Below are 16,387 nucleotides of genomic sequence, written 5' to 3'. Positions count from 1 at the left end.
GCAGCTGATGCGGCTGCTACATATTCAGCTTCACAAGACGATAGAGCCACAACTCTCTAATTTTGCGTTGCCCATGTAATTGGACTCCCACCCAGGAAGAAGATCATGCCTGTAGTGCTCTTGCGGTCATCCACATCCCCAGCTAAATCACTGTCACAATATCCGAGAAGTTATGGATTCTCTCCAGCTCCTTTCTCATAAAAACATCCAAGGTTCAGAGTTCCTTTCACATACCTCAGGATGTGCCTGATTGCTGCCATGTGATCAGTCGTGGGCCTCTCCATAAACCGACTGACATAACCAACAGCATAGCATATGTCTGGTCGAGTGTGGACCAAATAGCGAAGGCTCCCAACCACGCTACGATACTGAGTATGATCAACCTCTGGTGCTTTACTGGACTTAGTCAACCTTAACCTCGCCTCCATGGGAGTGTGAATTGGATTGCAGTCCTGCATCCCCATCTTGTTCAGAATTCTAGCTGCATATGCTGACTGACATAGGGCAATTCCCCGAGCTGATTGCTTCACTTCTATCCCAAGATAGTAACTAAGAAGCCCGAGATCGCTCATACTGAATCTTGTTTTCATTTGCCTTTTGAAAACTGCTATATCAGTGTCATTGCCTCCTGTAATTATCAAGTCGTCAACATACACCCCAACAATCAGAGTGTGCTTGCCATTTGTTCTCTTGTACACCCCTGAATCTGACGGACACTTCTCGAACCCCATCTCTGTTAAAGTGCAGTCTAGTTTGGAATTCCATGCACACGGTGCTTGACGCAAACCATACAATGCCTTCCGCAGTCTGCACACCTTGCTGTCCTGACCCACAACTTCGAAGCCTGGAGGTTGGCATACATACACCTCCTCAATCAGATCCCCATTAAGAAAGGCTGATTTAACGTCCATATGATGCATCTTCCAACCAAATTGAGCTGCCAGTGCAACTAGAAGTCTGACGGACTCAATGCGCGCGACAGGGGCAAAAACTTCTTCAAAGTCAATTCCCTGTCTCTATACATAACCCTTTGCAACCAACCTCGCTTTGTGTTTGATTACTGCTCCAGTGGGGTCTTTCTTCAGCTTGTAAACCCACTTTAGCCCAATTGGTTTGTGCCCTTTCGGGAGATCGCACAACTCCCATGTGTTGTTCTCATGGATGGAGCTTAGTTCCTCTTTCATTGCCTTCTGCCAACAGGTCTCTTTTAGAGCTTCATCATGATTCCTAGGCTCCTCAAGGCCGAACAGGCATAGCTTGGCATCTATTTTTTTGATCTCTGTTTCCTCATAGATCTCATCGAGGAGTCGCTTCCCTTGTGGCCCCTGCGAAGGCTCGGTGTACGGGGTGTTAGGAGAACCAGGAGCATAAGCAGGGGACACCGGAGAGGCTTCTAGGTCCAGCGGGATTGCAGCCCCGTCGTTGGCACGTCTTGTTCTATGACTCTGCCGAGGCGCTGCTATGGTAGGAGTTCTGCTTGGTGAATCTGCTGCCACGGCAACGTCTTCTGCTACCTCTTCTCCATCACAAACTGGCTGTTCTGGGTAGCTGACAACAAATGAACTTCCATCGCTGCTTCCCACTGATCCCGAGAGGCTCCAATCCCAACACCTGTCTTCCTCAAACACTGCATCTCGTGATACAACAAGTTTCTTACTTTCCGGGTCATACATGCGATAAGCCTTGGAGCCAGTTTCATAACCAATGAAGACCATTTGTGAGCTTCTGTCAGAGAGCTTTGACACGCCGGGCCCAACCTTTTTCACATGAGCAACACAACCAAAAGTGCGAAGATGTTGGATTGACGGCTTTCTCTCATACCATGCCTCATACGGTGTTTTGCCCTGGACACTCTTTGTCAACGATCTGTTCAGCAAATACACGGCAGTGGTCACTGCTTCACCCCAAAACCGAGCTGGCACCCCCATACTTTTCAGCAGACTGCGCGCCATGCCCACGACGGTTTGGTTTCTCCTTTCGACCACACCATTCTGTTGTGGGCTATATGGTGACGTGCAAAAATGCTTGATTCCGTGCTGCTCACAGTGCTCTATAAATTCTCTTGAGGTAAACTCACCCCCTCGGTCTGTTCTAATTGCCTTCAACTGATGCCCACTTTCAACTTCAGCAGCCTTCTGAATTTTCTATAGTACATTGAGAGCCTCATCTTTGCTCCGCAACAGAGTAATCCACATAAACCGAGAGTGGTCATCCACTACCAGAAGAAAGTATCTCTTTCCACCAGGCGTTTCAGGCGTTATAGGCCCGCATAAGTATGCATGAATGAGCTGAAGTTGCTCCGTTGCACGGTAAGTGGCCTGAACCGGGAACGGGAGGCGTCTCTGCTTAGCAATCATACACCCATCACAGATCTTATCTACCTGATCTAGGTATGGCATACCATCTACCATACCCTCTGTTGCAAGTGCTCGGAGTGACCTAAAGTTCACATGTCCATACCTCATATGCCACAGCCATGATTGCTCCTTAGCATGCGCCAACAGACACACAGGTTCAGTTGGTTGGATGTTTAAGATATACATCCGGTTCTTAGTCCTCTTTACTCTAGCTAGGACATTTCTCTAGCGATCCCATACTGTCATCAGCCCATCTTCACTAGAATATTTGCACCCATTTTCATCTAGCTGCCCCAGACAGATGATATTACTCTTGAGCCGAGGAATGAAGTATACATCGGTAAGAACACGATGCTCGCCTGTGAGACATTGTATGAGAACTGATCCACGTCCACAAATGTCTACTGCAGAACCATCACCAAATTTCACCTTTCCCTTCACTGTTTCATCCAATTCAGAAAACTTATGTGCATCTCCAGTCATGTGGTTACTTGCCCCTGTATCTAGGTACCAAGCAACCTCGTGGCTACCCGTCAGTTTAGGCGCCACTTTCTCTTCATTCAACAGTACTTGTTCAGAGGTGATGGGGTCTGAAGGCATCATCTCACATGTCTCCAACATAAGGAGTGCAGCATCTTCAACCTCTTCTGCCTGCGCAAAGTTCGCCTGCTCGCGCTTCGGCTCCGGGCAGTCAGACTGAAAGTGGCCCATTTCATTACAATTGAAACACCTAACCTTTGTGATGTCAAATTTGCGGTGCTTCTTCTGCTTCCAGGCATCCTTGATCTCACCACGCCCGGCTTGTCCACGATCACCACGGCCTCCGCGGCCAGCGCCGCGACCTCGACCGCCTCCACGTCCACGACCGGTGTTACTGCTGCCGGCTCCGGGTGACCCCTTTTTGCCCTTCATCAGCTGTTCAAGTGCCTGCGTCATGAACATCGGTTGGTCCTCCTTCACACCAGAGTGACGCCGCCGCCCGCATTGGCTCTCTTCGAATGCGGCGAGGCGACCGACTGCCTCCGACACGGTCATGGTAGTGAGGTCACCCCACTGCTCAATGGTGTTCATGATGTCCCCAAACCGGCTCGGGACGGCGTTGAAGAGGACCTCAATGATCGACTCATCTGACACCGTCTCGCCCAGCGATCGGATTTCTCCAACGAGCGTCATCAATTTCTGCGCAAACACACTGACAGACTCACCGTCGTCCATCTCCATGCGGTCGAGTTGCCGCTTCAACTGCTTGACCCGCGCCTTCTTGACACGGTCCTCGCCGACGCGCATGCGCCGGATCGCCTCCAAGGCCTCGTGGGCGGTAGTGCATTCAGCCACCGCCATCATCACCGAGTCGGGAACCGACTGAGAGAGTGCGGCAAACGCTTCGTCGTCCCTGCTCTGGTTAAACTCGCCCGTGCCCTCGAGCGCCGGCCACACGCCATACGGACGCAGCAGGATCTTCATCTTCACCGCCCACAGACCATAGTTCGAGTCCATGAGCATTGGGTACTGGATCGGGACGCCGCCAGTCCTCGACGGCGCACGCGGCACGATCGCCACCTCTGCGCCCGTGTCGTCATCCCCGGTCCTCTTCGCCGGCGGCGTGTACTTTCCGCCGCCGCTGCTCTTCGGTGAAGTATCGCCCATCACTGCTCGCCGCCGCCACAACTCCTCCTATCTCCGCCGCCGTGCTCCGCCTCCGTGAACCAACGCTCTGAATACCAAATGTAGGATCAGGCCCAGAATCAACAAACACACGCGAGGTGGACACTCACACGATAGGAACTGAAGGAGAAAGAAGAACTGCACGAACGCAATGAACGGAGAGATTTTTGCGACGCGCTTAACCTGCGTCTTTTTGTTTCCTTCCTCTTATTCTCAAGCATAACAAACTCGCAGCATGCACTGCCTATGATCCGTTTTACCCGCGCCATCCCACGGACAGAGTCGTGGCCAGTACACCCACGATTACAGCAACAAAGAAAACTACGACAAGTCTGAAGAAAAGACTAGCCTAACACTAACTGTCTAAACTGAACCTGACCATGTACACTGCACGTTTCAGGATTATTCAGAGAACTAACTTACTGAAAATAGAACAGGTGCAACTAGATTACCGTAACATTCTCCACCACCAATGGCCCGGCACCTCCTCGCCCTGGTATTGCAGCTGTTTGGCGTCGGAGCTCCGCGATCCGGCGCCGGCGACCGCCATCGTCCCGTGCATCTGCGCCCAACGAAATGGAAGCCTGCGTTTCCACGAGCCGCGTCCTCCTCCCTTTCCCTCTCTGCGCCGCGCGGCCGGCGGATGCCTGCTTCCGGCGCCGAGCAGGGGCTAGCCGACGAAGAGGGGTCGGGCTAAACCCGGCAACGGCGTCGCTCGACAGCGCCGCAGTGCTCCTCGACGCCACCGTCGGGGCGGGGACGGGGTACTCGCAGGCGCGCTACTACACCTCGCTGGGGTTCTTCGTGCTGTCCGTGCCGGGGCTCTGGTTGCTCATCAAGCGCTCCGTCAAGTCCAAGGTCTCCCCCGGCCTCTCCTCCTCCGTACTTGCTTCCTCTATTTCTTAGTCCCACAGTCTGCCCTCCTTTCTATCGAACCAAATTAGTCAAATAAGTTAAATCTCCAAAGTTAATATTGTTGGAGACGCCTTCTTCAAATTGTAAAATATATACGTGGACCAATTTGACAACGATGGATCTGTCCCTCTTTGAGGTAGTGACTTCATGCCGGCTTTGTGAACAATTGCTATTCTTGAATAGGATCTATTCGAATTAAACGTGCATACACAGACTTCTTAAAATTTGTTGAGGGGGTGCACTTTTAGGAACAATTGCTCTCAACTTCTTCCAGGTTGAATTTGACTAAAAAGTAAGTGCCATGTTGTTCTAATGACCACCAGAAAATATTTTCCTTGCAATGCCAATTGTTGCAGGTTTTCATCCTTCCTGTTTCTATCTAAATTTATTCTTAAGGTAGTCAATGCTTTTCTAGGATGTATGCCTTGGCGTAGTGGTAAAGTTGCTGCCTTGTGACCTCATCTTCACCGCCCACAGACCATAGTTCAAGTCCTGGAAACAGCCTCTTACAGAAATGTAGGGAAAGGCTGCGTACTATAGACCCAAAGTGGCTGGACCCTTCCCCGGACCCTGCGCAAGCGGGTACATGCCCCGGGCTGCCCTTTATAGATGTCTTGAATTGCCTGCAGTATACTTCTTTGTCATCTAATATGTCTCCCTGATGATTTAAATAGATACCAAGGATATGATTAGGCACATATATATATGAGTATGTTTATGACGACACCTGCACCAGCAGTTGTAGTTGTTATTTTGCCTGTAGCCGCCCCCAAAACTCACTTTGCAGGGTGAGAGACCCCTTTCCTTTCCATTTGTTGGGTTTCGCTTTGTGCCATCATTTGGTTGGTCGACAGGCACCGGAAGAAAGGAAGAACATAGTACTTCTCTCCTATGATGTACTCATATGTATGAATTTGATCTCAAATGACCCGACATCCAGTGGTCTGCATGAATTATTTCAGATGTTTTGGGGCAAATGAAAATTATAGGAAATTAAATTGACCCCATTAGTAATATCTATAATCTCTTCATTCTGGGTCTATCTTTCTACTGCACAAAAATATATTAATTATTTTGCATATATTGGTTAAAATTATGTCTGGTTTCATCCTTGGCTCAAAATGTTGGTGTGTAGTGCTAAAATTTGCTTGGGATAGATAGTTAAAGGGAAACTCTTCTGTTCACCCGACCGATCTTTCTGCGCGCATCTATCGCCTTTATGCTCATCGGATGTTTCTTTAATCAGATGGCTTGGAAGTATCCTTTTTCCACGGTCTAGCTTTGCAACTGGACTATTGTTGCAATTTTTGCCCCCGCAACAACTAGCTTGTTGCAAGATCTGGATCCCCACGCGCCGGCGTGGACGACCATGCTCTCCTCCTTCATGGGCCCTCTCCTCTCTCCTCCTCCTTTCTCTCCTCCGTTGACGGGCCCGACCTGCTCTCATGCTCCATCTGCTCGGTCGTTGGTTGCCTCTCCACGACTGCTCCGTGACCTCGTCCGAGCTGCCTCCCGCCGGATATGTGGTGCTCCGGCGAGATCGACGCTGCATTGCCTTGGCAGCCTCCGCCCCTCGGTTGTCCCCGACGTAGCTGACATCTGACGTTGCTGTTGGACGGCGTGGAGTGGGATCCGCAATTGATTTTTGTCTTCTGCAACAGCATGTTTTTGCAAAAAGGCTCTTGTTGCAACAGGTTAAGAGGAAAAAATAGTTTAAAATTTTAATGCAACTGGCCTTTGTTGCGAATAATTTCGGCAACTAGACCTCTGTTGCAGAAAGTACTGCAGCAACACATGTGTTGCAAAGATGACGGATCACGTGGGTAGATCACACAGCCATCCGCAGCTTCATCCAATGGTCAGGGAGGCAGCTGATCTTTTAACTTTATCCACCGGCGGACGCGTAGCATCGCCCATAGATAAATGATAGAACTTGTTTCAGTATAGGGTATCTTGCTGGGGAAACACACTTTGTAGACTGTACTGTCTGTGCCTGTCAAACTGTTTATTGCTACTGCAACTGAAGCTAGCTCTGTATAGAAGGGCTTTGGGTTGTTTAAAGTTCCACTGAAAAGAATGTTTATTTCACTCCAGATCTTATTTACAGTATGTTGTGCCATCCTAAAATCTGCCTGCAAAATACATGGCCTTATAGTAGATTCGGTCAGGAAATTGGGGTGCTTTTGTTTGTGGTGCTGAAAATTTTACTGCAACTTTTTTTAGTTCCATTCTTAGCTACGGCATGTTGTGTGATGCTAAACCTGCCTGGAATAGATAGTTGGCGCATAGATGGATGATGGAATTGTTTCAGTCCGGATATTTAGTTTGGAAAAAATTGTCATGTGGCAGGAAAATTCTCTGTATATGGTGTGAAACTATTTATTTATTACTCCCTCCGTTCCAGAATGATGTGAAGATGTTTCACTAGTTTCCCGAATTGCCATATAGGTTTACTGAAAAGAGCCGGTTTTAACCATTTCATGTGCTTCGTATCGCATTGTTCCGAATTTATGGACCGTAATTATTGGGCTAGGTTTTACACTGGCTAGGAGTTGGAGCAGATAGCTGGTTATCACTTCAACACTTCGTGCAAGTGTGATTCTGATGATTTTTCTGGTCTTATTACGCAGGGCTCTGGGATGAGGCTTAAACGGTTTGGAGCGAAACCTGATGCCAGGAATAGAAGACGCCTTGATGATGGATTCGCCCAAGGCTTCCTCCTTGGAGGTGGAAAAACCTTCCCTTGGTGACGGCGAGGGGCCCATGCTTGCAGGGAAGAAAAGGAAGGATGTTCCTGGGCGCGAGAATGGCGGCGTGGCGAAGAGGGTGCTCAGGTCGGACACCATGAAGCTGCATGTGGATGCTGAGCCTGAGGGTGAAGCCGCCGCCGTGGATGTTTGCGAGGGTGACAGTTTGGAGAAGGCTGACTGTGAGGCTACTGTGGGTGACAGTTTGGAGAAGACTGACTGTGAGGCAACTGCGGGTGACAGTCAGGAGAAGACCAACTGTGAGGCTGTTGCAGAGGAAGGCAGAAGCGGGGTGCAGGCAGTTGATGCTTGTAAAGGTGATGAGCAAATGGATGATGCTCCAATGAAAGTCGATAATGCTATAGAAGTGCCATAGAAGTGTTCTGAAAATAATGTGGAAAGTGCCGGCATTGCTGAAGAGAATGGCTTGGATAACCAAAAAAGCAATTTTGAATCTGATGATAAGAAAGAGAAGGCAGACGAGAAGATTTACTCTGCAACTCAGGAGGAGGAGAATGTGTCCTTCTACTTCAGCTCAGTCTTCCCAGCAAGTTAGTTTTTTCTCCAAACGATAGACTCAGCTGGTTTCACTTGTGCAGAACCATTCATTAAGCATCCCCCGGAAAGCAAAAGGAGTAAATTAAAGGTGCAGAGCTACCAAATTAATCTGACAATGCTGCATCTTTCTTACCATCTTATTATTTACAGTCTGTGTACTCTTAAGATCCAAAGTAATCAACCAAAGTATCTCACTATCTCCTGTTATCACTGATTTCCACAATCCAATCAGATCATTTCTCTCTCAGCAAAATAGACAATGATATTATGTTGTCTGAAGATATTATCAAAAGGAAATGGCATTTTCATCTTTAAGAGGGTTAAAGATGAACCTATAATGTGAATGGTCTGTGATGTATATGTATGTTCCAGAAGTGATCACCAATTTTAACTGATTTGTGAAGTTCACCGTTGTAAGAAACCAAACCATACTAAATGAAGCTACTGCCATTACCACTGCCAGAAAAATGCTAGTACTTCCATCAACGATAGGAGGATGCCTTAGAGAACAACAAAGCATTACATGGAACTAAGGCGCATATATGTGATATATTTGTACTAAAGCCAAACTGTAGTTACTTTTTCTAATGATTGTTTGACTGCTGCTATATGTTGATTTTATATACAAGCAGTATGGTACGCTGAAATAGATATACATGGCAATATCCCAGAATGTAGAGTATTTGAATTCTAATAATTAGGTATTATACCCCAGAACTAAAATCTCAAAAAACAGTACCAAAATTATGTTTGATTTGTGCATAAATGATGGTGCCCTGGCTCCATGGAGCAGCAATTCAGTGTCCAATATATACTGTATCAGTAGTGTTCTCCCTTACTGTTTCAAAACAACAAATTTAAGTTACAATGAAGATGTAGTTGTGAAATGAGCAGCAGGGAGAGTATCCAAGAATCAAATGGAGCATCTGAATTATCTGGGTGCTCACTGAAACAAATTGCGCAGACATGGAGGCCCCGAATTAATGTTTCAAGGCATTGCTCTTCATCGTAGTTGATCAACCGTTGAACAACATCCTCTACAGACAGAATCTCTCCAACAACCCGAGCATCCACAGGAGCCGTCGTACTATCAGACATGCGTATGATTATCCCACTATCAAAACCAAAATGAGAGAGCGTAAAGCCCTGCACCCACTCAAAAACAACTTCCTGTGCAGACTGATGTGCCCAAATCGATTCAAGCATGTGACAAAGGGTTGAGACCTTCAAGCATGATTATCCCGCCATCAAAACCAAGATGAGAGAGCGTAAAGCCCTGCACCCACTCAAAAAAACTTCCTGTGCAGACTGATGGCCCAAATCGATTCAAGCATGTGACAAAGGGTTGAGACCTTCACAGTATCCAACCACTGTACACCGAGAAAGAAGTATGGAGGATGATGGCTCAGGTATGATGGAGGCATAAGGCATGTCAGTGATATTGGAGCCAAGTGCTTGACACTGAATGTGAACTGGTTGTCTGGGTAATCATCAACACTCTGGAGTTCTGTGGGCACACTGATACCATCTGGAATTTCACAGTGCACATGGATCTGCAAAGAACTGAAAACGAGTTAGGAAAGAGCACTGCACATTTTGTCGGTATTTTGGTAACTGATGAGTACTGGAACTGGAAGTCTGGAACCAATTAAAACAACAATAAACTCCTCAAGAAAATAAATCATACAGCTGTGGCAAATATTGTAGTAATAGTTTACTTGAAAGGTAACCTCAACTTAACATCTAGTGAAGATTCTCATAGGAAAACTCAGGTCTTAGAAAGGTAACGTCAACTTAAATCAAGAACATGACTTGTAGGATTAGCAAGGATTCACATTGGAAATCTCAGTAGACTTATAGGATATTTCTATTTTTCTCACCAATAAAAGAAGTTCCTCCAAATGAATAAATCATACAGCAGTGCCAAATAATGTAGTAATAGTTTAGTGGCCTTTCAAGACCAATTGCAGTAACAGTAGTTTGATAGCTTAATTGGCAGGGCCGTAATAAAATAAGCTGATTTTTATGATTAAGTGTATGATGAGAGGAATACGGAATGGCATGAATGGATTTGGTACCCGGATGCAGTGCTGCTTATCCCTTTTGTTGTAGACAGTTAAGACGTAAACCATCTGCAGGAGAACAAATGAGCAAAGAAAATAATTAGAGTGCAATGGGCATTGTTGCAGATTGGTAATCAAAATCTCAAGCACTAAAATAAGTTGGTGTCTCTTTGCTATAGCTGTACTTGAAGGAAACAGATCTCCTAAGGAGGAAATTATCAAAAAGCTGCATGTCCATACTAATACCTATCAGTGACAGCAACTTATATATTCAGACCTCCTAAAGACGCAACTACTTACACATACTTGATCTGAAACATTCACAGTTTATACTTTCAGTGACAACAACTCATAAATTCAGTTCCCACTTTAATCGTTTAGAAAAAAAATCATTCCAGTGTCCCGGGCACAAACTGAATCTTGTCATGCATATCATTAGATGCAAATGCCACGAAGATGATCAAAGGTACAACAGAAGCTCAATTTCTTTAGGCAGCGTTCTTCTCCGTCTGTTCTGCGACTGTTGGTTGGGGGGGAGTGTGTGTGAGAGAGAGAGGTGAACCTGTAAGGGTGGAGATGGAGCCGGAATTGGAGGCGCTACAACTCCGACCATCTCGAGGGCATCCGGCGCTCATAGCAGCGGCTCCCCGAGTTGAGAGCCGGAGAGGGCCACTCTGGGACCTGGATGCGCCGGTCACCCGCCAGCAGCGAGAGAGAAGGGCCGCAGTCCTCCTGACGGGTGCACGCGAGCATGACGGCGACGACACCGAGTCTTCCCGTCGATGGTGACGCCTTCGGGCGGAGCAGCTGTGTGAATGGATGACGACGCTCCTCCGATGAACGCGATGGAGGGGTGGCGGGGGTCTCCTGCTGGTGGGTGGTGGTGGGGCAGGCAGCCGGACCTCTTCCAAGGGGGCGGCAGCGAGCTGCGCTCCTACTGCCGACCGCCAATGGGGTGGGGAGGAGGAGGAGACGCCTAGACGGGTGTGGGGCCGAGGATGGGGAGCAGGGCGAGCAGAGGAGGACAGGAGCGCGGCGACGACTGCAAGAGCGAAGGAGAGGAGCGCGAGTGGGACTGGAGGCTAGGGTTCTGAAGTCTGACCAATCGGGCACCCTCCTCACCCATACGTGAAACCTAACCATCCACACCACGCCACGCACGGCCGCACGCGTGAAATACCACGAATGCCCTCAGCGGGGCAGGGAAATTTCTGGCGGGGCCACTCGTCTTTGACCACAGAAGGATTGCACCGGGCACGCCTACAGCCAAGGCCGCTGACACGCACAACCCACGAACACCAGGCCCCACAGTTCAGCCAGATACGATCAAAATCGTGAAGTGTATTTGGCTTTTACTATTCATTGCTTAGAACCCGATTTTTATCTAACGGCCAGGAATCACTGGAGGCTAAATCGGACCGGTAGAATGGCATCAAGCTCGAGTTCGGACGCCCCAAAATCGCTAAGCTCTGAGGAGGCCCAGGTTCAGACGTGAATCTAACTATGGGATTTTTTGTCCTTGGACATCATCACTAATATGTATCAATAAGTATGTGACTTGTTTGTGAGACTATATATATAATATAATTTTTCTAACATTCCCTAGTTGATAAGATTATGCATGGACATATGCTTTTGTTGAAAATATGAGCAATTTACCATATGATTTTATTAACAGAAATACTAGATAAAACATGACTATTATAGCAGAGAAACAAGTCATGCAATCTGACAGTGAGAAGGTAAATACCATCTGTAAATATGAACTGTAACCAAGTATGTCTAAAGCAGACAGTATAGCAAGTTGCATATATGAAGTAGAACCTAACATATGTAGGACAGACACTAGAACAAAGAACCGAGGCAGGACCTATAACAGAAAGAGCAAGAACACGTACGGGACAGCAGCGGCAGCACTGGACTTGGGGTCGACATTCTTGCCAGCCAAGTCGTCGAAGAGGTTGTCGACGTTGAGGAAGAAGTCGTCGTTGGGGAAGTGGTCGTAGGTGTCCGGAGCGTTTGTGATGAACTGGTCAGTAGTCGCGCAGGCGCTCCCCAAAAACCTTATCACCTTTCTCCCGTACAAGACTCAAAGGGGTGCAGTTTCGGAGGCTTACTGTCGGTGTCAAAACCGGCGGATCTCGGGTAGGGGGTCCCGAACTGTGCGTCTAGGCGGATGGTAACAGGAGACAAGGGACACGATGTTTTTACCTAGGTTCGGGCCCTCTCGATGGAGGTAAAACCCTACTCCTGCTTGATTAATATTGATGATATGGGTAGTACAAGAGTAGATCTACCACGAGATCAAGGAGGCTAAACCCTAGAAGCTAGCCTATGGTATGATTGTTGTTCCTACGGACTAAAACCCTCCGGTTTATATAGACACCGGAGAGGGCTAGGGTTACACAGAGTCGGTTACAATGGTAGGAGATCTACATATCCGTACCGCCAAGCTTGCCTTCCACGCCAAGGAAAGTCCCTTCCGGACACGGGACGAAGTCTTCAATCTTGTATCTTCATAGTCCAGGAGTCCGGCCGAAGGTATAGTCCGGCTATCCGGACACCCCCTAATCCAGGACTCCCTCACTTACTGTCCCGGCCTGCGGTGCATGCCGCAAGCCGGGATGGGGAAGATTGTGGCAGTAGCTTAGTGCTCAGGAACTTGGTGGCTAGAGGAAGAGAGTATTCTGGTGTGTTTCTCTGGAGAGGAGCGACCTCCCTTTTATAGGCACGGGAGAAGAAGGCGAGAGGCTACGCCGAGAGCTTAAGGGAACGAGGGAGACGAAACGAACAAGAAGCAGCCGAAGGGTGCACCGTTCATATTCAGTATCCACTATAGCAAAAACTTTCCAGCTCCGGAGTGACCTTTCGTATACCCATAGTGCGTGGCAAAAATTTAGACATCGGCTCAGCTCATTCCCCGCAACCCGCGGCGCGTCGTGACGAGGCGTGGCGTGACGTGGCGAGGCGGGCAACGGAGAAGGAGCGCGCGTGAATGTCCCTCTTGTTCTCATGCTCATACATGTGGGGAAACATCCTCCCTTATAAGGAGGTCCAACTCCCACTAAACTAGCAATGTGGGACTAAACTTTATTTCCACCTCTTGCCTTGCACGAATGGGTTGCATGGGCCTCTAGGATTTATTAGGAATTTCTGAAACCGCTATTGGGCTTGGCCCAAAATAGACAAAATTTCAGCAATCCCCCACCAGATCCCAGAGGCACACAAAATTTGCCTTTGGTTCCAAAACACTGTTTTATATATCGGTACTGCAGTGGAGACTGTTAAGTTGAACTTCCACCTAGAACTCTATGCTACACTAGGAAGCAACTTGAACAGTGGACTGGGCCTTAAACTGCAAGTTTTCTGCGAATCTAGCTTCACACAAAGCCTTGACCGATACTTGGCTACCATGGGTCTTCCTCGCTGGTGGAGCTTATGTTGGAAATATGCCCTAGAGGCAATAATAAAAGCTTTATTATTATATTTCCTTGTTCATGATAATTGTCTTTATTCATGCTATAATTGTATTATCCGGAAATCGTAATACATGTGTGAATAACAGACACCAACATGTCCCTAGTAAGCCTCTAGTTGACTAGCTCGTTGATCAACAGATAGTCATGGTTTCCTGACTATGGACATTGGATGTCATTGATAACGAGATCACATCATTAGGAGAATGATGTGATGGACGAGACCCAATCCTAAACATAGCACAAGATCGTATAGTTCGTTTGCTAGAGTTTTCCAATGTCAAGTATCTTTTCCTTAGACCATGAGATCGTGTAACTCCCGGATACCGTAGGAGTACTTTGGGTATACCAAACGTCGCAACGTAACTGGGTTACTATAAAGGTAGACTATGGGTATCTCCGAAAGTGTCTGTTGGGTTGACATGGATCAAGACTGGGATTTGTCACTCCGTATGACGGAGAGGTATCACTGGGCCCACTCGGTAATGCATCATCATAATGAGCTCAAAGTGACCAAGTGTCTGGTCACGGGATCATGCATTACGGTACGAGTAAAGTGACTTGCCGGTAACGAGATTGAACGAGGTATTGGGATACCGACGATCGAATCTCGGGCAAGTAACATATCGATTGACAAAGGGAATTGCATACGGGGTTGATTGAATCCTCGACATCGTGGTTCATCCGATGAGATCATCATGGAGCATGTGGGAGCCAACATGGGTATCCAGATCCCGCTGTTGGTTATTGACCGGAGAGTCGTCTCGGTCATGTCTGCTTGTCTCCCGAACCCGTAGGGTCTACACACTTAAGGTTCGGTGACGCTAGGGTTGAGAAGATATGTATATGCAGTAACCCGAATATTGTTCGGAGTCCCGGATGAGATCCCGGACGTCACGAGGAGTTCCGGAATGGTCCGGAGGTAAAGAATTATATATAGGAAGTGTTGTTTCGGTCATCGGGACAAGTTTCGGGGTCACCGGTATTGTACCGGGACCACCGGAAGGGTCCCGGGGGTCCACCGGGTGGGGCCACCTATCCCGGGGGGGGCATGGGCTGAAGTGGGAGGGAACCCAGCCCAAAGTGGGCTGGGGCGCCACCCCCCAAGGGCCCATGCGCCTAGGGTTAGGGGGGAACCCTAGAGGGGGCGCCCCCTTGCTTAGGGGGCAAGCCCCCCACCCTTGGCCGCCGCCCCCCTAGTAGATTCCATCTACTAGGGCCGGCGCCCCCCCCCCTTGGCACCCCATATATATAGTGAGGGAGAGGAGGGACTTGATACCCCAGCCCCTGGCGCCTCCCTCTCTCCCTGTTACGCCTCCCTCTTGTAGCATAGGCGAAGCCCTGCTACTGTGACGCCCTGCATCCACCACCACGCCGTCGTGCTGCTGGATCTTCACCAACCTCTCCTTCCCCCTTGCTGGATCAAGAAGGAGGAGACGTCTCCCGTCCCGTACGTGTGTTGAACGCGGAGGTGCCGTCCGTTCGGCGCTTGGTCATCGGTGATTTGGATCATGTCGTGTTCGACTACATCATCATCGTTCTTTGAACGCTTCCGTGCGCGATCTACAAAGGTATGTAGATGCATCCAATGACTCGTTGCTAGATGAACTCCTAGATGATCTTGGTGAAACGAGTAGGAAAATTTTTGTTTTCTGCAACGTTCCCCAACAGTGGCATCATGAGCTAGGTCTATGCGTAGTTCTTCTTGCGCGAGTAGAACACAATTTGTTGTGGGCGTAGATTTGTCAACTTTCTTGCCGCTACTAGTATTTTCTTGCTTCAGCAGCATTGTGGGATGAAGCGGCCCGGACCAACCTTACACGTACGCTTACGTGAGACCGGTTCCACCGACTAACATGCACTAGTTGCATAAGGTGGCTGGCGGGTGTCTGTCTCTCTCACTTTAGTTGGAGCGGATTCGATGAACAGGGTCCTTATGAAGGGTAAATATAAGTTGACAAATCACGTTGTGGCTTTAACGTAGGTAAGAAGACGTTCTTGCTAGAACCCTAATTCAGCCACGTAAAACTTGCAACAACAATTAGAGGACGTCTAACTTGTTTTTGCAGCAAGTGGTTTGTGATATGATATGGCCAAAGTTGTGATGAATGATGAATGATCTATATGTGATGTATGAGATGTTCATGCTATTGTAATAGGAATCACGACTTGCATGTCGATGAGTATGACAACCGGCAGGAGCCATAGGAGTTGTCTTTATTCTTTTATATGACCTGCGTGTCATTGAGAAACGCCATGTAAATTACTTTACTTTATTGCTAAACGCGTTAGCCATAGTAGTAGAAGTAATAGTTGGCGAGCAACTTCATGGAGACACGATGATGGAGATCATGATGATGGAGATCATGGTGTCAAGCCGGTGACAAGATGATCATGGAGCCCCAAGATGGAGATCAAAGGAGCTATGTCATATTGGCCATATCATGTCACGTTTATTATTTGATTGCATGTGATGTTTATCATGTTTTGCATCTTGTTTACTTAGAACGACGGTAGTAAATAAGATGATCCCTCATAACAATTTCAAGAAGTGTTCCCCCCTAACTGTGCACCGTTGCTAAAGTTCGTCGTTTCTAAGCACGCCG

General features: G+C 48.0%; 2 protein-coding genes across 3 annotated transcripts; one reads left to right on the top strand and one right to left on the bottom strand.

Moving 5' to 3' along the window:
- Positions 1-4,279: 4,279 nt before the first annotated feature.
- LOC125536530 (uncharacterized) lies at positions 4,280-8,439 on the top strand. The gene is made up of 2 exons (XM_048699765.2): positions 4,280-4,880; positions 7,568-8,439. Exons 1-2 carry the CDS (start codon positions 4,599-4,601, stop codon positions 7,685-7,687), a joined length of 402 nt encoding a protein of 133 aa, XP_048555722.1. The 5' UTR covers positions 4,280-4,598; the 3' UTR covers positions 7,688-8,439.
- Positions 8,440-8,960: 521 nt separating this feature from the next.
- Positions 8,961-11,435, bottom strand: LOC125536529 (uncharacterized). 2 transcript variants are annotated; one of them, XM_048699764.2, is made up of 4 exons: positions 10,868-11,427; positions 10,321-10,374; positions 9,595-9,795; positions 8,961-9,466 (listed from the first exon to the last, which is right to left on the bottom strand). In XM_048699764.2, exons 1-4 carry the CDS (start codon positions 10,916-10,918, stop codon positions 9,086-9,088), a joined length of 687 nt encoding a protein of 228 aa, XP_048555721.1. In that variant the 5' UTR covers positions 10,919-11,427; the 3' UTR covers positions 8,961-9,085. The 2 variants fall into 2 exon arrangements, 1 of the variants encoding a protein (XP_048555721.1); XR_007295073.2 differs by having other exon boundaries at positions 9,197-9,805; positions 10,868-11,435.
- Positions 11,436-16,387: the final 4,952 nt, after the last annotated feature.

This window comes from Triticum urartu, chromosome 2A (genome assembly GCF_056163025.1).
Source record: "Triticum urartu cultivar PI428250 chromosome 2A, HENAU_Tu73, whole genome shotgun sequence".
Taxonomy (NCBI): Eukaryota; Viridiplantae; Streptophyta; class Magnoliopsida; order Poales; family Poaceae; genus Triticum; species Triticum urartu.
The sequence above is the reverse complement of the archived record's forward strand: the minus strand, read 5'-3'. Positions and strand labels throughout refer to the sequence as shown.

What these genes read in the sequence shown, in the direction of transcription:
- LOC125536530 (XM_048699765.2), top strand. Translation starts at nt 4,599, where the DNA reads ATGGAAGCCTGCGTTTCCACGAGCCGCGTCCTCCTCCCTTTCCCTCTC. An exon ending in AGCGCTCCGTCAAGTCCAAG is followed by an intron (nt 4,881 to 7,567) that starts GTCTCCCCCGGC and finishes CTTATTACGCAG; the next exon opens with GGCTCTGGGATGAGGCTTAA.
- LOC125536529 (XM_048699764.2), bottom strand. Translation starts at nt 10,918, where the DNA reads ATGGTCGGAGTTGTAGCGCCTCCAATTCCGGCTCCATCTCCACCCTTA. An exon ending in CTCCATCTCCACCCTTACAG is followed by an intron (nt 10,375 to 10,867) that starts GTTCACCTCTCT and finishes GTTCTCCTGCAG; the next exon opens with ATGGTTTACGTCTTAACTGT. An exon ending in AGTGGTTGGATACTGTGAAG is followed by an intron (nt 9,467 to 9,594) that starts GTCTCAACCCTT and finishes TCATGCTTGAAG; the next exon opens with GTCTCAACCCTTTGTCACAT.